The 22,002-nt window shown below is 39.9% G+C and overlaps 1 protein-coding gene and 1 pseudogene across 3 annotated transcripts in view; both read left to right on the top strand.

Annotated features, from left to right (window-relative positions):
• HMG20A (high mobility group 20A) overlaps positions 1-22,002 on the top strand; it is a 76,137-nt gene that overhangs the window by 32,452 nt on the left and 21,683 nt on the right. For all 3 annotated transcript variants that reach the window (XM_046654273.1, XM_046654271.1, XM_046654272.1), the window contains exons 2-3: positions 16,423-16,513; positions 21,523-21,670. In XM_046654273.1, the coding sequence (XP_046510229.1) occupies positions 16,425-16,513; positions 21,523-21,670 (237 nt within the window). In that variant the 5' untranslated portion in view covers positions 16,423-16,424. The remainder of the gene's footprint in view (positions 1-16,422; positions 16,514-21,522; positions 21,671-22,002) is intronic.
• LOC124235153 (NAD kinase-like) lies at positions 9,287-10,766 on the top strand (annotated as a pseudogene).

The raw sequence follows: 22,002 nt of genomic DNA, 5'->3' as shown, positions 1-22,002 counted from the left end.
GAATCACTTTGTTTTAGAGCTAGAAGGGAATCCTTTCTGTCTCCTTGATATGAGTCTAGATTCCAAACATGTAAGTACCCTGAGCTAAGCGTTCTTTCTCAGGTGTTTACTCAGCTGGTATTTTCTGTTTCCTTCAGATCTCACATGTGTCTGTGAATTTATTATGATAGTTAGTGGTCATCTTAGCTGGTCACCCCATCTATTCAGTTCATCTGTTTTTGTCCCTGTTTTTCTCATCTATGTAAATGAGTAAATAAATATCTTTATACACATCAGCTTCTACAACCTTTACAATTTTTCTGTTGTTTGCCCATCTGTCCCCCACTGGATTATGAACTGTAAAAGGACAAAACTTTCCTATTAATCTTATTTACCTCTGTTTCTTTGATGCCTAACACAGTGACATACAATAAACTGTGAAAAGCATTGTTTTTCAGCTATTTTTAAAACTCATTTCTCCTCTTGATAAACATAAAATTCCTCTATTCTGATAAACCCTTCATGAGAATCACCAGAAGTGAGTGAAAGAAATATGCGTATGTATCTTCACCAAACAATAACGTTAACTTTCTATACTTTGTATAATTAGTTGCTTCTGTTTTCCAAATATAAATTATAACGTTGAATATCATTGACAATACCTTTTCGTATATGGCCTCCTAGAGGGAGTGTGCCTATCCTGGCTTTCCCCTCCCCCACCTAGCCACACCCCCATCTAATACACACCCACCTTTTTACTGTTTCACAGTACCCCTGTGTCCCAGGAAATTGTTTGGGAAAATTCTCTACACAAAGGAAGTACTGCAAAGTTTTATTGGATTACATTAACTCTTAGTTCCAGCACTGGTCCAGAAGTTGTCTTACTTGGGCACTTATCTCCTTGTTTACTAATAATAAAAGCAGTGCTTAGATAGCTTGTGTAGGAAGGGCAACTTGGGACCAACAGTCACCATGAAAAAGCCAAATAAGTGGATTGTGACCTCAAAAAGCAACACCCTGCTTGTAAAATGACAAATTTTGCTTTGGCAGAGGAAAGTGTTTTTTATTCTCCCTGCGTTATCACTGTGCTTTACGCCTGATACAAAACACTGTTTCTAGATGTTTGGGGTTCTTTTTTTGTCACAACACATTTTGTGTCCTAATGGTAACAGTTCTCCATCAAGTTTCCATTGAAGGGAGGAAATGCATGTACAGTGATCAAACTGTCTAGAAAGAAATCCAAACTCTGCCCAGTTTCTTTTGATGATCTAGTACATCCGCATGTTTTAGAAAATATCTGACTCAAAAGTTTGCAAAACTTTACTTCAAAAAATCATAAACAAAGATGGAAGATTTATGTTTGTTTCTAACTCTGGCTTCTTCTTTCCACTTCTCTTTGTTGTTTGAGAACAGTGTCTCTAGACCAAAGAGAATAACAGACTATAAAATTCTGTAAAGCACAGCTACACACCACTTGACACCAAGCACAATCTTGGTCACAGAGTAAAGGTGCTCCATAAATGTTTGTTGTTGAAATATAAACTCTACATGCATTTGCATGAAATGGAGCCTGGATTATTTCTTTTGTGGCCCAAAAAACACTATGTTTAACTTCAAAAAATATGCAAATACTATATTGTCAGTACAGTCCACCCTTTATCACTAAACAGGTTGTGAGACTACAGTTAAAATATGTGCAGGCCACAGTTTATAGATTCTATTCCTAAGTTTTTTTCTGTTATTTTGAACTTAGAAATTGGCTCTACCTTCAGGATATAACAACAATCTGACCACTCCTCACCACCTCTACTACTACCACTGTGATCCAAGCCACCATCATGTTTCAAATGGATTACTGCAGTAGCTTCCAAAGTGATCTCCTTACTTCCACCCTTGACCCTCTCTGCCCTTCATTCTGTTCTCAAAACAGCAGCCAGAGTGATCCTATAAAAATGTTACATCCTGTGCCTCATCTACTCAAAACCTTCTAGTGGCTTCTCATCTCAGAGTAAAAGCCAAGTCCTTCCTATGACTTACAAAGCCTCGTATGGTCTGCTCCCCTAATTGGCTCTTAGACTTCATCTACTATTTTTGCCCCTAGTTCAGTCCAGCCACATTTGCCTCCTCCTTCAGTCACACCAAGTATACTCCTCTGCACTAACTGTTCCCCCAGCCTGGACTACTCTATCCTCACATGTATACATAGCTCTCTCCTTCAGGTCTTTCCCCAAAGGTTACCTCAATGAAGCCTTTACTGGCCTCTATTTAAAATTCCAGACACTCTTTTCCCTTTAACTCTTCCTGGCCTCTTTCTTTACTCTGTTTTGCTTTTTTTCTTAGTACTTATCACTATGTAACATTATTCATTTTACTTATTTTCTCTTGGTTTTTGTCTGTCTGTCCCAGTACACTGTGAGCTCTATAGAGCAGAGATTTTTGTCTGTTTTGATCACTGCTATATCCCCAGTACAGAGAAAGTGCCTAGAATGTTAGATATTCAATAAATATTTGTTAAATGAGTGAATCAGTCTATTATTTAGTTCTTAGACTAGCCTACCAACATTTAAAAAAATCAATAAGTCATAGTTACAGGAGCCTGGGCTCTAGATTCTAGGAATAGAGAGCCATATTTTCTGCCCACCTCACCCAACCCCCAGCCAAATACACACCTCCTTATGCCCTTCTCTTGAAGCAGTGCTAAGCCTTATATTTATACACTAATTATCTCCCACATCCCACCCCCACTCCCCCAAAAAGGTAAGTACTTAATTCCAAATTACGTGTCCTTATTTTTCTGCCTCTCATCTCCCATGTCAAACCCTACAGTGAAAGAGTTATTAACTGAATTTCACTTAACCCCAGTTAACTGCGTGGTAAGATTAGCCAGTGTTCTTATTCCCTCTGTAAAACATATTGATTAATGCCCACAGCCTACTGAATGCTCTTAGCTAAATGTCCACAGCCAGTAGACTACTGTCTAGTAAGCCTTTGTACTTTCATTTGCTCCAGCCAAATTGTATGCACATCAAGATCAGTTGTATTTATTCCTAAATTTGTTTATATCAGGTCTATCTTATAATAAATTGTATAATTATATTAAATTTATGTGTGGTAATTTTTTTAATTAATAAACTATTTTTCAGAGCAGTTTTAAGTTCACAACAAAATCAAGTGGAGAATAAAGAGAGTTCCCATGTATTTCCTGTCCCCACACACAGACAACCTCCCCCACTATCACCATCCCCCACCACAGTGGTACATTCCTTAGAATCAACAAGCCTACAGTGACACATAAGCATCACCCAAAGCCATAGTTTATGTGAGGGTTCACTCTTGGTGTTGTACCTTCTATGGGATTTGACAAATGTATGACATGTATCCACCATTCTAGTATCATACAGAATAGTTTTATTGCCCCCAAAATCCTCTGTCTTCTCCTGGTTCACCCCTCCCTCCCCCTAAACCCTGGCAACCCCTCATCTTTTTACTGTCTCCATAAGCTTTACCTTATCCAGGATGTCATATGGTTGGAATCATACAGTATGTAGCCTTTGCAATTTGGCTTCTTTTACTTAGTAATACTCATTTGCTTCCTCCATGTCTTTTCATGGCTTGATATCTCATTTCTTTTTGGCACTGCATAATATTTCATTATCTGGATGTGCCACAGTTTGTTTATCCACTCACCTATTGAAGGACATCTTGGTTGCATCCAGATTTTGACAGTATGAGTAAAGCTGCCTTAAACATCTATGTGCAGTGGCCGGCCCGGTGGCGCAGTGGTTAAGTGCGCACATTCCACTTCAGCGGCCCAGGGTTTGCGGGTTCAGATCCTGGGTGCAGACATAGCACTGCTTGGCAAGCCATGCTGGTAGGTGTCCCACATGTAAAGTGGAGGAAGATGGGCATAGATGTTAGCTCAGGGCCAGCCTTCCTTAGCAAAAAGAGGAGGATTGGCAGCAGATGTTAGCTCAGGGCTAATCCTCCTCAAAAAAAAGAAAAAAAATCTGTGCAGGTTTTTGTGTGGACATAAGTTTTCAGGTCCTTTGGGTAAATACCAAGGAATACAATTGGTGGTTAGAGTATGAGTAATTTTGTAAGAAACTACCAAATGGTCTTCCATAGTGGTTATACCATTTTGCATTCATCCCCACCAACAATGAATGAGTTCCTGTTGTTCTACATCCACACCAGCATTTGGTGTAGTTGGTATTTTGGATTTTAACCATTCTAATAGCTGTGTAGTGGTATCTCATTATTGTTTTAATTTTCAATTCCCTAATAACATATGACATTGGATATCTTTTCGTATGCTTACTTGCCAGCTATATATCTTCTTTAGTGAGGAGTTTATTCAGGTCTTTTGCCCATTTTTTAAATTGAGTTGTTCATTTTCTTATTGTTGAGTTTTAAGAGTTCTTTGTATATTTTGGGTAACAGTTTTTTACCAGATGTGTCTTCTGCATATACTTCCTCCAAATCTGTAGCTTGTATTCTCATTCTTTTGACATTGTCTTTTGCAGAGCAAAAGTTTTTTTGTTTTAATCAAGTCCAACTTGTCAATTCTTTCTTTCATGGATCGTGCCTTTCGTGTTATATCTAAAAAGTCATTGCCATACTCAAGTAGTCTAGATTTTCTCCCATGTTATCGTCTAGGAATTTTATAGTTTTGCATTTCACATTTATGTCTATGATCCATTTTGAGTTAATTTTTGTGAAGGGTGTAAGGTCTGTGTGTAGATTCTTTCTTCCTTTTCTTTTTTTTTGCGTGTAGATATCTATTTGTTCCAGCACAATTTGTTGAAAAGACTATCTTTGCTTCATTGTATTGCCTTTGCTCCTTTGTCGAAGATCAGTTGGCTATATTTATATGGTTTATTTCTGGGCTCTCTATTCTGTTCCATTGAGCTATTTGTCTTTTCTTTCACCAATACTACACTGTCTTGATTATTGTAGCTTAATAGGAAATCTTAAAGTTAGACAACGTCAGTCCTCCAACTTTGTTCTTCTACTTCAATATGGAGTTGGCTACTCTGGGTCTTTGCCTCTCTATATAAACGTTAGAATCAGTTTATTGATATCCACAAAGTAACTTGCTGGGATTTTTATTGCGATTAATTTGAATGTATAGATCAAGCTGGGAAGAACTGACATCTTGACAATATTGAGTCTTCCTGTCCATGAACATGGAATATTTCTCTATTTATTTAGTTCCTCTTTGATATCTTCTGTCCGAGTTTTGTAGTTTTCCTCATATAGGTCTTGTAAATATTTTGTTAGATTTATATCTAAGTATTTCGTTTTGGGGAGTGTTAATATAAATGATAATGTGTTTTTAATTTCAATTTTCACTTGTTCATTACTGGTATATAGGGAAGCAGTTGGCTTTTAGATGTTAACCTTGCGTCTTGCAACCTTGATATACTTGCTTACTAGTTCCAGGAGTTTTTTTTTTTTTTTTTTTTTTTTTTTTGAGGAAGATTAGCCCTGAGCTAACTACTGCCAATCCTCCTCTTTTTGCCGAGGAAGACCGGCCCTGAGCTAACATCCATGCCCATCTTCCTCTGCTTTATACATGGGACGCCTGCCACAGCATGGCTTTTGCCAAGCGGTGCCATGTCCGCAGCCAGGATCCGAACCAGCGAACCCCGGGCCGCCGAGAAGCGGAAAGTGCGAACTTACCTGCTGCGCCACTGGGCCGGCCCCCAAGTCCCAGGAGTTTTTTTTGTCAGTTCTTTTGGATTTTCTACATAGACAATCATGTCATCTGTGAACAAAGACTTTTATTTCTTTCTTCCCAATCTGTATACCTTTTCTTTCCTTTTCTTATTGTATTAGCTAGGACTTCCACTGCTGTGTTGAAAAGCAGTGGTGAGAAGGGACGTCTTCGCCTTATTCCTGATCTTAGAGGGGAAGCTTTGAGTTTCTCACCATGAAGTATGATGTTAGCTGTAGGTTTTCTGTAGATGTTCTTTATCTAGCTGAAGTTTTCTACTCGTAGTTTGCTGAGAGTTTTTTATCATGAATGGGTGTTGGATTTTGTCAAAAGCTTTTTTTTGCATCTATGGATATGATCACATGATTCTTCTTCTTTATCCTGTTGATGTGATGGATTACATTAATTAATTTTTGAATCTTGAACCAGCCTTGCATACCTAGGATAAATCTCACTTGGTCAAGGTGTATAATTCTCTTTATACATTGGTGAATTCAATTTGCTAATATTTTGTTAAGGATTTTTGCGTCTGTGTTCATGAGACATACTGGTCTGTAGTTTTCTTTTTTTGTTATGTCTTTGTCTGGTTTTGGTATAAGGGTAATGCTTGCCTCGTAGAATGAATTAGGAAGTATTCCTTTTGCTTCTGTCCTCTAAAAGAGATTGCAGAGGGTTGGTATAATTTCTTCCTTAAAAGTTTGGTAGAATTCACCAGTGAACCCATCTGGGCCTGGTGCTTTCTGTTTTGGAAGGTTATTACTGATTCAATATCTTTAATAGATATAGGCCTAATCAGATTGTCTATTTTTGTATGAGTTTTAGCAGTTTCTGTCTTTCAAAGAATTGGTCCACTTCATCTTGGTTATCAAATTTGTAGGTGTAGAGTTGATAATATTCCTTTATTATCCTTTTAATGTCTGTGAGATTGATAGTGGTGTCTCCTCTTTCACTTCGGATATTAGTAATCTGTGTCTTTTCTCTTTTATTCTTGGTTAGCATAGCTAGATGCTTATTGATTTTATTGATCTTTTCAAAGAACAAGCTTTCGGTTTTGTTATTTTCTCTATTGATTTCCTGTTTTCAATTTCATTGATTTCTGCTTTGATTTTTATTATTTCTTATTTTCTGCTTACTTTGGATTTAATTTCCTCTTCTTTTTCTATTTTCCTAAAGTAGAAGCCTAGATTGTTGATTTTAGATTTTTCTTCTTTTCTAATATATGCATTCAGTGCCATAAATTTACCTCTAAGCACTGCTTTCACTACATCCCACAAAATTTCATAAGTTGTGTTTTGGTTTTAGCTCAAAATATTCTTTTAATTTCTCTTGATTTCTTCTTTAATTCACTTGTTACTTAAAAGTGTGTTATTGTTTAATCTCCAAATATCTTGGAATTTTCCAGCGTTCTATCTGTTACCAGTTTCTAGTTTAACTTCATTGAGGTCTGAAAGCAGACGTTGTATGATTTCTATTCTTTTAAATTTGTTAAGGTATGTTTTATGGCCCAGAATTTGGTCTATCTTAGTGAATGTTCCATGTGAGCTGGAGAAGAATGTGTAGTCTGCTGTTGCTGGCTGAAGTAGTCCTGCATATGTCAATTATATCTAGTTGATTGATGGTGCTGTTGAGTTCAACTATGTCCTTACTGATTTTCTACCCTCTGGATCTGTCCATTTCTGATAGAGGGGTGTTAAAGTCTCCAGCTAATAGTGGATTCATCTATTTCTCCTTGCACTTCTATCAGTTTTTGCCTCCATATTTTGATACTCTGTAATTAGGCACATACGCATTAAGGGTTGTTACGTCTTCTTGGAGTATTGACCGCTATCACTATGTAATGCCCCTCTTTAGCCCTGATAACTTTCCTTGCTCTGAAGTCTGCCCTGTCTGAAATTAATATAGCTACTTTGGCTTTCTTTTGATTGGTATTAGCATGATTGGTATTCCTTCACTTTTAATCTGTTTGTATCTATATTTAAAGTGGGTTTCTTATAGACAACATACAGTTGAAATTTGTTTTTTGATCCACTATGACCATTTCTGTCTTTTAATTGGACCATTGATGTTTAATGTGATAATTGTTATAATTAGATTAATATCTACCATATTTGTTGCTATTTTCTATTTGTTGCTATTTTCTATTTGTTGCCATTGTTCTTTGTTCCTATTTTTGTCTTCCACACTTTTTCTGCCTTTTGTGGTTTTAATTGATTTATATGATTACACTTTCTCTCCTTTCTTACAATATCAATTATATTTCTTTCCTTTTTTTTAGTGGTTGGTTGCTATAGTTTGCAATATACATTTACAGCTAATCCAAGTCCACTTTCAAATAACAGTATACCACTTCATGCATAGTTCAAGGACCTTAAAATAGCAAAATATTCCTAATTCCTTCCGCTCATCCCTTGTATCATTGCTGCCATTCATTTCAATTGTACTTAAACGTGTGTGTAAAAGCATACATAATTGAATACAGTGTTGCTGTTATTACATTGAACAAACTATTGTCTGTTAGGTCAATTAAGAATAAGAAAAATAAAAGTTTTTGTCTTACTTTCACTTATTCATTCTCCAGTGCTCTTCCTTTCTTTATGTAGATCCAAGTTTCTGACCTATGTCATTTTCCTTCTCTCTGAAGTTTTTTTTAGCACTTCTTGCAAGACAAGTCTATTGGAAACAAATTCCCTCAATTTTTGTTTGAGAAAGACTGTATTTCTCCCTCCCTTTTGTAGAATAACTTCACAGGGAACAAAAATTTAAGTTGTTTTTTCTCTCAACACTTTAAATATTTCACTCCACTCTCTTCCTGCTTGCATGGTTTCTGAGGAGATGTCAGATATAATTCTTATCTTTGCTCCTCTATGAGTAAGGTATTTTTTTTTGGTCCGGCTTCTTTCAAGATTTTTTCTTGTCTTTGATTTCCTGAAGTTTGAATATAATACTCATAGGTGTTGTTTTTGGGGGTTTTTAAAAATTATTCCTGTTTAGTGTTCTCTGAGCTTCTTGGATCTGTGGTTTGGTGGCTAACATCAATCTGGAGAAATTCTCAGTGATTATTCCTTCAAATGTTCCTTCTGTTCTTTTCTGTCTCCTTCTAATATTCCCATTACATGTATGTTACACCCTTTGTAGTTGTCCCACTGTTTTTGGATAATCTGTTCTTTATTTTCCAGGGTTTTTTTCTCTTTACTTTTCAGTTTTAGAAATTTCTCTTGTCATCTCCTCAAGTTCAGAGTCTTTCCTCAGCCATGTCCAGTCTGCTAGTAAACTCATCAAAAGCATTATTCATTTCTGTTACAGTGTTTTTGATCTCCAGCATTTCTTTTTGATTCATTCTTAGAATTTACATCTTTCTGTTTACATTATCCATGTGTTCTTGCAGGTTTCTGCTTTTCCCATTAAAGCCCTTAACATATTAATCATAATTTTTAAAAATTCTGGTCTGATAATTCCAACATTCATGCCATATCTTACTCTGGTTCTGATGATTGTTCAGTCTCTTCAAACCATTTTTTTGTTTTTTAGTGTGCCTTGTAATTTTTTGGGGGGAGGGCGCGGCCATGGGGCGGGGACGGACGGCCACGGCGCCAGGGGCCGCCTAGCGACGGCGAGCGGCGGCGGGGCAGCGGGGCCTGCGGGCTCGGCCCAGCGACGGGGCGGTCCCGCGGGCGCCCGCGGCAGCGAACGGCATCAGCGTTTTTCGGACCAAAGTCCTCGTTTATCGACTATGGAAGTAGAACAAGAGAAAGTCAACATGAGTAAGGAGCTGAGTGCAGATGCGGCCTCGTACCGCTGCTCCGCGTGTCATGGGGACGAGGACTGGGGGCTCAGCCACCCCCATGCGGGGGCTGGCCAAGTCCCGCAGCTTGTCTGCCGCGCCGGCCCTGGCCAGCACCAAGGAGTTCAGGAGGACCCACTCCCTGCACAGGCCGTGCCCAGTGACCACTTTTGGACCAAAGGCCTGCGTGCTGCAGAACCCCCAGACCATCATACACATCCAGGACCCTGCTAGCCAGTGGTTGACGTGGAACAAGTCCCCAAAGAGTGTTCTCATCATCAAGAAGATCCGTGACGCCAGCCTGCTCCAGCCCTTCAAGGAGCTCTGCATGTACCTGATGGAGGAGAACAACATGATTGTGTATGTGGAGAAGAAAGTTCTAGAAGACCCTGCGATAGTGAGTGACGACAGCTTTGGGCCAGTGAAGAGGAAGTTCTGCACCTTCAGAGAAGATTATGACGACATTTCCAATCAGATCGACCTCATCATCTGCCTGGGTGGGGACGGGACCCTGCTCTACGCCTCCTCCCTCTTCTCGGGCAGCGTTCCTCGGGTCATGGCTTTTCACCTGGCCTCCCTGGGCTTCCTGACCCCCTTCAACTTTGAGAACTTTCAGTCCCAAGATACTCAGGTGATACAGGGGAATGCAGCTGTTGTTCTTCGGAGCCGGCTGAAGGTCAGGGTCGTGAAGGAGCTTAGAGGGAAGATGGCCATCCCCAACGGGATCAGCGAGAACGGGGTGCTGGCTGCAGACCTGGACACAGAGGTCGGGAAGCAGGTCATGCAGTACCAGGTCTTGAATGAGGTGTTGATCGACTGAGGTCCGTCCTCGTACCTGTCCAACGTGGACGTCTACCTGGACGGGCACCTCATCACCGCGGTGCAGGGCGACGGGGTGATTGTCTCCACCCCGACGGGCAGCACGGCGTATGCGGCGACAGCGGGGCCTCCATGATCCACCCCAACGTGCCAGCCATCATGATCACACCTATCTGCCCCCACTCACTGTCATTCCGGCCCATCGTGGTCCCTGCAGGGGTCGAGCTGAAGATCATGCTATCACCGGAAGCTAGAAACACCGCCTGGGTGTCTTTTGATGGACGAAAGAGACAGGAGATCCGCCGCGGAGACAGCATCAGCATCACTACCTCTTGCTACCCCCTGCCCTCCATCAGCGTCCGAGACCCCGTGAGCAACTGGTTTGAGAGCTTGGCTCAGTGTCTGCACTGGAACGTGCGGAAGAAGCAGGCCCACTTCCTGGAGGAGGAGGAGGAGGAGGAGGAGGTCTAGGCTGCGCTCCTCATCAGCACTCGGGACCCTGAGCCTGAAGCTTCTCCGGTATCTTCCTTTCCTTTTCTGCCTCCTTCCTGCTCACCCTCCAGGGGAAAAGCCAGCCTGAACACGTGTTGTGAATAATTGTGTGCCCCGCTGGGCATCAGACTCCATGTCACTTCTGTCTGTAGCCAGAGGAAGAGCCTGGAATCTACCTTTTATGACCAGATCAGCTGTTTTCAACATTTTAAATCTGACTATTTTGCATTTCTAGGGAAGCAAAGTGAGCAGCGGCCCAGAGCTCTGAGGTTGGCACCACGTGCACCACGTCGTGGTCAGAGCCCCATCCTGAGGCCGGGATCCTGGGGCAGGGGCCTCGAGCTGGATGGGCTCTTTGTAATCCCTTATCAGGAAACTTTTCCGTAAATCAGTCTATTAAAATTCAGAGGGGAAGGAATAAATAAATAAATAAAGGTGGGCACCTGGGCTAACAACTATTGCCAATCTTTTTTTTTTTTTTCTGCTTTATCTCCCCAAACCCCCTCTGTACACAGTTGTATATCTTAGTTGCAGGTCCTACTAGTTGTGGGATGTGGGACGCCGCCTCAACGTGGCCTGACTAGCAGTGCCATGTCTGCACCCAGGATCCGAACCCTGGGCCGCCGCAGCGGAGCGCACGAACTTAACCACTTGGCCACGGAGCCGGCCCCAGTGCCTTGTAATTTTTTGTTAAAAGGGAAACATGATGTTCTAGGTGAAAGGAACTGTGGTATATAGGCCTTTAGTAATGTAGTGGTAGTGTGTGGGAGGAGAAGCATTCTATAGTCCTATGATTAGGTCTCAGTCTTTTGGTGAGCCTATGCCCCTGGACTGTGGACTTCACCAGTGCTTCTTAGGGTATTTTTCCCCCTTTAGGGGGGACAGGATGGCTGGAGGGGACTGGATTGTGTATTTCCCTTAGCTCCTGTGGAAAGGGAGAGGGAGCTGGAGTTCCTATTTCCCTAGCACTCCTAAAAAGTGTGGTAAGGATATTGGGAATTTGGAACTCCCATACATTGCTAGTGGGAATGTAAAATGGTGCAAATGCTTTGGAAAACAGTTTGGCAGTTCCTCAAAATGTTAAACATGGAGTTAGTATATGACCCAGCAATTCCATTCCCAGGTATATACCCAAGAGAATTGAAAACGTGTCCACTTAAAAACTTGTACACAAATTATTTGTTCATAAGCAGCATTATTCACTATAGCCAAAAAGTAGAAACAACCCAAGTCTTTCAGCTGGTGAATGGGTAAAGCAAAATGTGGTATAGCCATACAATGGAATATTATTCCATAAAAAGGAATGAAATACTGATACATGCTAAGACGTGATGATCCTTGAAAACTTTGTGCTAAGTGAAAGAAACCAGACATAAAAGGCCATATAATATATTATTCCATTTATATGAAATGTTCAGAATAGGTATATCCGTAAAGACAGAAAGCAGATTAATGGTTAGGCAGCACTAGGGGAAGGAGAGAATGGGGAATGACTGCTAATAGGTACTGAGTTTCTTTTGGGAGTGATGAAAATGTTCTAAAATAAATTATGATGTTGGTTGTGCAACCTTGTAAATAAATGAAAGCCACTGAATTGTACACTTTGAAGTGGTGAATTTAATGGTATGTGAATTATATGTTTAAAAGATAAAACAATTTTGGAGGATTTTGATGCAAGTTAGGGATGGGGAGTGTGAAGAGATGAGACTGAGTGGGTGGATTTGGGTGATTAGTTTTGAATTGGTTGGAAAAGTTTGATACAGCTGATGTGGCAGTTTGGAAATATCCTTAAGAACATACAGAATGACTGCTGAGGGCATTTAGGGCCAGTTGTGATTGGATACCATAAATTTATAGTAGCACCCTTTATTTTGTGATGTTTCTTCAACACCATCTTGAGCTAAAACTCAGAGTTGGTCTACATCTAGGGTATAGAAGGATAGCAAGGCAAAGGAATTGAGAGTGTTGGCAGAAGAATCTTTGAAATATAGCCATGGAATCTAAGCTGGACAGAGAAGGTAAAATCAAGGGTCAGTGAATAGAGACTTGTGTGATTAAAGGTCAGTTGTAGTAGGAGTAATTGAGAGAACTGAAATGACAGGAGATAGCGGTTGAGGTTTGTATTTGAGGTTGGTATAGCCAAGTGACGTGATTTTTAAAGGAACTGGAAATTTTGTATAAAGGTTGTAGTATGGAAAATGAGAGCAGGATCCCAACTCTCAACTCTGAGGTGTATGATTGAGGAAGGGATGGTGGGGAGGGAATTTGGTGCATCTCAGTGAAAGGACTTAGTGAAGTGGGATTAACACATATAAAGTAAAGAAAGGGCACTTGAAAAGAGCCAACCCCAGAAAAAAGAGATACAAATTATGCTTCCAGCACTTTCCAACACATTTGGAATAATGTAGTCTCATTGTTGAGATCATCCCTTTTGTTGGGAAAGGTTACTAGAACAATCATAGTTGAGGAGCATTTCTTAAGCTCTACCTAACTTCATTTGTTCTGGCCCTGTATTGACCAAAGCAATATTCTGATTATGATTTGCTTCCCGTATTACTACAGGGAGAGAATGCGTTGATTTACCAGTAAATATCTAGTGTGCTTAATATAATTCTCATTACAATTTTTATAATCATCATTAAAGTATCTTAAATTGGCACTCTTTTATACATCAGTTTTTTTCAGTGAGAATTTAGTGTTAGAGGGAGTTTTTGGATTTCCAAAGTTATGGTCCGTACCCTGGTTCAAAGTGTAAACCCCAAGGTAATACTGTTTTTTGAGCCCTCCAGGTATAAGCCTTCCCTGGATGAGTCCCTTCTGCAAGGAAACACCTGCATGAAATACCTATTTGTGTAAACTACAGTGGAGAACCAAACTGATACATTGTTTTGCTTTTGTCCATATTTCTCTTCTTTCCCCTTCCAGGGCAGCATTCATTGCATTTCTTAAGCGCTTTGCATAAAATTTCAAAGTTCGGTGTGACCTCTGTACTGGGACATTATCAAGCACAGATGCTGCATGAAGGGCTTTTGGCAGTCAGTGGCTTGGTAGCCATGATTCAGTTTGAATCACCCCTTCATGGACCATATGAAAGCAGATTCTTGCAGTATCCCAGCCATATTCTTGGGAATCAGTTTCTTTCCCAACTTATCAGACTGGTTTAGAGGCCTTTGGGTTTCACTGGACTTTTTCCTCATTTCCTTCTTTTATTGATCTTGGACCGTTAACCTTCCACCCACTTTGTTACTCATTTCTTAGGGACCTGACTACTCAATAACATTAGAGAAAATATATCTCAGGCCATATGGGTTGAGTAAAACAAACTTAGGAGGGAAAAAAAGGCAAGAAATGTGTGTTCTCTTCTTTGTTTAAATGATTTGTTTATATATTGTTAAGGTTGTGTTGTTCAGCTGCCTCCTCATATTTCAAAAATGACTTAAGATATCTGGGAAACACTCTAAGAGGGTCATGTTGGCCTAGTGAATGAAAAGACACTTCATTTGTCTCCCCAGATAATGTATTTTCTTTTGAGGTGTGGGAGGGATGCCAAAAGCTTGAAATTCTGTATCTTGAGGTTCTTGAAATGCCATTTACTTCTAGGGAGACTTGCAGAAAGAAGCCAGTTAAATGAGTCCTTTTAAGGTTTGGGCGTATATACCTGGCTATTTGATTGTTTGCGTGTGGTATACAGTTAGGCTGTACAGAATCTAATTGATGACTTTTCTTTTGGTAAAATGAATATTAGTGTAAGGTGATAGTATAGCAGCCCAGGCTCCACTCTGGTCTTTGTATCATGGAATTAAAACGTAAGTGAACTTGTGTCAGAATTATTCTAGAAAATATCTAGATAGAATTTTGCAGTATTTGTTAGAGCCCCTTGTAAACCCCCCTATCTTGAAGAAATTGGAAAGGATTAGCAAGCATCCTTGCACATGGAATAAGCTTACTTTGTGGTTGAGTGGGAATTTCCTCTCTCTGCCTTCCATGCTCTATCCACTATGTAATGGGTAATAGAGATACAGAGATGCGTTTTTTCACACTAAGCTATTTATGGAAATTGGTCTGCTAAGTAACAAATTTAGGAGTGAAAACAAGAAATAAACCATCAGTGTTATCATTTGGGGAACTAAATTACTCTTTTGAACATTTAGAATATGGTGTCAGTGTCATCTGCGTTTTCTTCGTATTTCCACCTCCGTGGGATGAACCCTAGCTCTGCTTGTGCTGCTGTGCTTTCCTTTTAATTGCTGTTTCACTAGGTCTCCTTAGCAGCAGCGCCTGAAATAACTGCTGAGGGAGCCCCTAAGTGAATTCTTATACTTTGCTTCTCAATTCTCCCAGTTGATTGAGGCACTCTTTTTCTTGAGTGGTTTGCAGTTCCACTTAAGTGACTGATGTTTGGGGTCACTATTGAATGTTTTGTTTGAATATCACTTTCATGATGAATGGAAGGCTGCTGCCTTTAGCCATATGGCGTGAAGCCCTTGGTGGTAAGCTTTCAATAGGAAAAATCTCTCTTTCTAGTGCTATGCTAAATGAAATTACTCTCTCTGTCATTCTGTCTGATCCTTTCAGTCTGATAATCTCAAGTCTTGATTTATTTGTTTTCTTCAATTAAGCGGAGCTGTTTCCTCTACCCAGGTGCATGCTATTTCCGCTGTTGGTCATCCTGGTGATGTGGAACATATTTCTGACCTGGAAGTGTGGTTTCTTTAACTCTGAACCACATCGGTTTGCCTTCCATCCTCTACTTCCCTTGCATTATTTCCTTTTGGAGAACTCAGTTTGTCGCCGTTTAATCTAAGGATGATCCATCTGGAACTGAGAACTACTAATGCTGTAATAACAATACCTTTCTTTATATAATAATACTCAGAGCACTTACCATTTTAGCCTGTCTCTGTTTATGAAGTACTTTCAGTTTAATCCTTCACAATAACTCTGCGGGTTAAGTCAGCAGTTTCATCTGTGTCTAAGATGAAATGAAATGATCGTGAAATTGTATCTCAAAGAGGTTAAATAACTTGCTCAGGGTTGCAATGCTTCTGAGTTACTCTGCTTAACGATTTTTACAGGAAATGAAGAATACTTTTGAAGATATTCTGAATGAACAAAAGGAATTTTCCAAACTGTGCCCCAGTTATTAAAATCTAACTGATTTTAGTTGGTCAGTTTGAGAAGACCAAGGTTAATAGCCATTAACCATGGAATTTAAATTGATGTGTCCAAGTCAAGAAAATAAATATTTAGGTCAGTTTCTATTCTGCTGCTGTTGTGTTAAGGAAGCCTGGCTCTTAAATTAGTGGAACTTGAACTAAAAATAATTAAGCCATTAATTATGGTTTAGGTTTTTTTTTTTTTTGCGGAAGATTAGCCCTGAACTAACATCTACTGCCAATCCTTCTCTTTTTTGCTGAGAAAGATTGGCCCTGAGCTAACATCCGTGCCCATCTTCTTCTACTTTATATGTGGGACACCTGCCACAGCATGGATTGACAAATGATGTGTAGGTCTGCACTTGGGATCTGAACCGGTGAACCCTGGGCTGCCAAAGCGGCACGTGTGAACTTCACCTCTGCGCCACCAGGCTGGCCCCCCATTAATTATTTTATTTTATTCTGTCTTCCTTTCAAAGAGATGGAAACCTTGATGACTGGTTCTACCCTGCCTCCCCTTTTTGCAGATGAAGATGGCTCCAAGGAGAGTAATGATCTGGCTACAACTGGGTAAGCAGCTGCTTTGGGACACTGGGCCTTTGCCTCGGCTTCCAGTCAAAGCTTCTGACAATGTATGAGGTGCTAAAGAGGCAGTTTTATATCATAAGAATAGAGGGTACATTTGTTATGCTTTGCAAAGAGAGTGAGAGCCATTGTCAGCTGCTTCATAAACTACATTCAGCTGTCATTTGCAGTGCTATGGTTCTTGTTAACTAGAACAGCAATATGTAGGATCTAGCCAACATCAGTGACTCCCAGTTAAGAGAATTACACAGTCACCATTAGGGAAATACCTGCCACAGGGCTAGCTCTCAAAATCAAATGCATTTTCTGTTTAAATTGCCACAGATATTAAAATAATTTTTTCCCAAAGATCAGATTTTTTTTAATTAGATTTTTTAAAATATAGTTCTTTATTCACGATGCCTAGGAGTTCTAGCTGACTTCTGTTCCTCCCCACCTCCCATCTCCTTTGTTTGATTTTTTTTGGACAAATGTATAAAGGAATGCAGAAAAGGACTAATAGCAATAGTCCCTCTTCCTTTGAAAATCTCTGTTCCACTTGAATTTTTGTCTTTTCTAGATATTTAGAAGTTATTTGCCAAAGAAGAAGTGTATTCACTAAAGATCAAAATGCTAGCTAATCTCTAAGATGAATTATTTTAATATCTTTAGAGCTCTTTAAAAATAGACTACACTTTGTAATTCTGTTTCCTGCCCTCACATTCATTTCTTACCTCATTAACATCTGCCTCTATCCTTACTATTCAGATGAAACTGTCCTCCAGGACTTTTCCAAAGGCTGCCTAGTTGCTAAATCCAGTTCATTCAATAAAAATTTTCTGAGTGTCTACTCTGTGCCAGATGCTGTTCTAGGCACTAGATACTAAGCAGTGACCAAAACAGACAAAACTCCTAGCCCCTGTAGAGCTCAGATTCTACTGGGGAAGTCAGGCAATAAACAGGATAAATAATTAAAATACACACTACGTTGATTAGAACCATGGATTAAAAAATAAAGTACAGAAGAAAGATAGGAAGGGTTTGGGGTGCAGTTTTACATAAGATGGCCCAGAAAGGCTTTAATGAGAAAGTGATTTGAATAGACCTGAAGGAAGTACGGTGGCTAGCCTGCAGTTACTGGGGGAGATTATATTCTAGGAAGAAGGAGAAATAAGTGCAAAAGCAAGGAGGTAGGAGTCTTTCTACCTTTTAGAAATAGCCAGGTGGCCGGTGTGGCTGTAGCAGAATATATCCGGGCAAGGGGTAATCGAGGGCTGCATCAGTGCTTCTCAGACTTCAGTGTGCTTGGGAATGGCCTAGAAAACTTATTAAAATGCAGATTCTGAGTCAGAAAGTCTGAGTTAGGGCCAGAGGTTGTACATTTAATAAGCTCCCAGATGATGCCAGTGCTGCTGGTATGAAGCTCACTTTGAGCAGCAAGGGACTAGGTCTTGTAGGATCTTATAGGTCAGATCTATCTGACCTATATAGTTAAATAGTTGAACTATTACTCTGAGTAAGGTGGGAGAGCATTGGAGGATTTTGAGCAGAATGATATGATGTGACATTCTTTAATAGGATCTCTGTGACTGTTATATTGAGAATAGAGTGAAGGGAGCGGAGGCTGAAGCAAGGAGACGAGTTAGGCTCCTGAAGTAACTCAGGTGATGATAGCTAGAAGAACATCACTGGTGACTTTGACAAGAATATTTTTGGTAGAGTAGTAGGGGCAAAAACCTCATTGGAATGGATTTCAAAGATAATGGGAATGGGGGGTGGTGAGAAGTATAGAATTCTAGATTTATCTTGAAGGTAAACCGAACAGGATTTGTCTGAAAGACCAGAGGAGATAGGAGAAGGGAGAAAAAGAGGAGTCGAAGACAACTCCAAAGTTTTGGCCTAAAAGACTGAAGGAATGGAACTGCCATTAACTTAGATGGTGAAAACTAGGGAGAAGAGAGAATTTTAGGAGCTCAGTTGGAGATCTTTTTAAATATCGAAACAGAGATGTCAAATAAGCAGCTTGATATCAGGTTCTGAAGTCAGGAAAGTCTAGACTAGAAAGAGAAATGTGGGAGTCTTCCATATATAGCTAATATCTAAAGCCATGAGACCAGATGAGATCACCAAACAGGTAGCACTTTGTAGATGGAAAAGAGAAGAGATCTATCACCTGAGCTCTGAAATAGTCCAGCATTTAGAAGTCATGCAGATGAGGAAGAGTCAGCAAAGAAGACTAAAGGGAGTGGCTAAAAAGGTAGCAGAAAATCCAGAGGAGTGCAGGGCTCTGGAAACCAAGTATAAAAAGTATTTCAAGGGAGGAGAAGAGATCTGCTGTGTCAATACTTCTGGAAGATCAGGTAAGATAAGGGCTGAGAAATGACATTGAATTTAGCATGAGGTCATTGGTGACCTTGACAAGAGTTGTAAGCATATATCTCCTTTGGGTTGGGTTTAAGAGAGAATGAAAGGAGAGAAATTGAAGTCAGTAAGTATAAACAATTCTGTAAAGGAAAGGAGAAAAGGGAAGTGGGATCAAGAGAGTGTTTTTGTTTTAAGATAAAAGTAATAATGCCACATTTGTATGCTGATTAGGCAGATCCAGTAGAGAGAAAAGAATTGGTGATGCAGAGAGGGCCAAATTGCTGAAAACCTGTCTTTGAGTAGACTAAAGAGCATAGGATCCAGGGCACAAATGGAAGGGTTGTTGGCGTTAGCTAAGAGCTTGGACACTGCATTCATAGGAACAAAGAGCCTTTTTTTTTTTTCCAGTCTTTATCCAACTTGTCGTCTCTGAGCCATTTGATGCCCTGCTGATCCCTGTCCATTTCAGTCAGGGATTCATAGGATTGGTACACTTTTCCAAACCTGGTTCTCATATTTTACTGAAATAAGAATGTGCAAGAGTCAGTAACTTAAAAATTGGTGGCATGGTTGAAATGAGAATGACAGTGAAAGAACAAGTTGCCTGAGACATACAAAATGGAAAACAAAGCTGCCGAGATCAAACTGCATCTCTGATGGCACCGCTTTTCAGAGAACATGATTGGCATTGAGTTCGTAGCTTCTCTTAGCTATCCTGTTTCAAGAGACCTCAGAAATGTAGGAACCTCCTACTTAAAATCATCTATTATGTTTTCTAGAAAGGGCCAGAAAAGTATTATTTCTTTCATTTCCAGGACAGTCTGCATCTGCTTTCATTTATTTCTCAATCCACTGTAACATGGTTTTTGTTCCCATAATTCCACTAAAACTGTACTCCCTAAAATTGTCTGCAACCTTCAGGTCTTCAAATTTAGCAGATACTTTTTAGCCTATCTTATTTGACATCTGTAACTTTTTACTTGATTAATACCCCCTTCTTAAAAAAGTCTTCCTGCCTTGGCCTCTGACCAGTATTCTCTCCTAAATCTTTTAATAACTTCCTTAGTCTTTCCCAGCTCTTCTCACACTTGCTCCTAAACTGATATTGTTCCAACAGAGTTCTATCCTGACTTTTCTTCTCACTGTCTTTCTGGGGAATATCTAGCACTTCCCGTTATTTCCATGAGCTGATGCCTCTCAAATCTGTCTCATGCCTTTTCTTCACTTCTGTTCTCTCAGGGCATGTTTCCAGTCGTCTGTGGGACAGCTCCACTTAATTATGCCATGAGTGTTTCAAACTTACCGTTTTCTTGTCTGCCTGTCTTTCCTGCACACACGTACACACTCGCTGGCTCTCTCTCTCTCTCTCACTCTCCAGTTGTAACCTTGATTGATAGTACATAATCACCCAATCTGGAAACCTCAGAATTACCGTTGACTCTTCTTTTTGCTTCACTATTTATATTCAGTCATTAGTTCTCTCCATTCTCCCTCTGAAGTATCTCTTGGTGTTCTCTCCCCTATTCTCCATCCTGCCTGCCCTTATCTCTCACTTAGTCTATTGCAGTAACCTCCTGATAGGTTTCGCTTTTTCCTTCTATATCCTGTTCTTTCTGCCTTTAGTGATGGTGTTTAGGTGGTGAATGCCTATTCATCTTTCAAGACCTCCTAAATATTTCTTAACTTTCTTATCCTCTCTATCCATATAAAATTCATCATACCCTCTACTGAGCCTTTATGGCACATTTTACAAACCCCTATTTCTGTATTAATATTGCATTGTAATTATTTGCCTATAACCCTATGGAGTATACATTCTTCCAGAATGATGACTGACTATTACTCTCTTATTCCGTCTTCCTCTGCCTTCCTCTGTTCCCCCCCAAAAAAAGCCTCTCAAACTCTGTAGCACATGGTATTGCCTTTTCTTCCATTCCTTTATCCACCTGTGATAGAGTAAGTCAGTCTAAGAACCAGCCATCAATCTGTACCTTCTTGTGTCCACTTTTCAGAAGGATGAGATCTAGTTTGCTGACTCATCTGGAACAGAATGGTGAGAACAGAAAAGAAATATCTGTCTGATTTATTAACATTTATACCTGAACTTACTGAACTTAATATTGTTCTTAGATGATCTGGTTGTCAATAAATACTGTAATACAAAAAGGAATAGCCTATGGAATGTACCATAAGAGATATTTCTTACGCCTTTCACCAACTCTCTCTTCTGTGATGGGGGCAAACTGCCTTTACTACTGCCATTCCTACTCTCCTTTTTCATTAATAGTATTTTCCCTTTACATTGGAGATACATGATAGGTAGCATCTAAAAGTCAGACTCTGTTGCATGCTCAGAACTAAAATGTGAAGTCAGTATTGAAGGGAGACATAATTTGGGGGGAAAAGATTATAATTGTTTTTAATAGGTTTCTCCATGGAACTGACCTGGTTCAATCAAGTGCTGAAACCATTTTTTTAAATGCTGTATAACTGTTCTGGAGACATTGTTTATATTTACACAAATAAGATGGGAGAATTAATTCATGGACTGGCATGTGCTTTTGCTGGCAGTGGAATTTGTCTTGAACCGTAGTAAATAGGAGTTTTTGATCTGTCGATACTGAACTTTTATACTTCTGCCTATTCTTCAGGTTAAGTCACCCAGAGGTTCCATATAGTAGTGGAACCACATCATCCACCAACAATCCAGAATTTGTGGAGGATCTCTCCCAAGGTCAATTGCTTCAGAATGAGGCTTCAAATACAGCAGACGGCAATGAACCCAGGCATGAAGATGAGGTAAGCTGGAGTTATCTCCTCCTATTACTGGCCCCTGAAGCTTCTAAAGAAGCAGTCAGCAAGGGAGTTGATCAAGGTGTTCATCATCTAGCCTTACAGTCTGCATAATTTTCCATTTTATATTTCTTGTCTTACGTAGAACCATATTAATGGTTTTAATGACATAGAGACAGACTCTTTTTTCCCCCTGCCTAAGAAATTATACCTACATCATATTAGATGCTCAGCAAATGCTTGTTGAAAGAGCGACTGATTTAAGTAATTAAGAAATTAATGAGAAGGCCAAATGCCCTTGTTCAAGGCCACACACTGCTCACCAAGCCCTGCAGCAT

Source organism: Equus quagga, chromosome 2 (assembly GCF_021613505.1).
Source record: "Equus quagga isolate Etosha38 chromosome 2, UCLA_HA_Equagga_1.0, whole genome shotgun sequence".
In the NCBI taxonomy this organism is placed as follows: Eukaryota; Metazoa; Chordata; class Mammalia; order Perissodactyla; family Equidae; genus Equus; species Equus quagga.
Note: the sequence above shows the minus strand (reverse complement) of the source record. Positions and strands in the feature narration are given on the sequence as shown.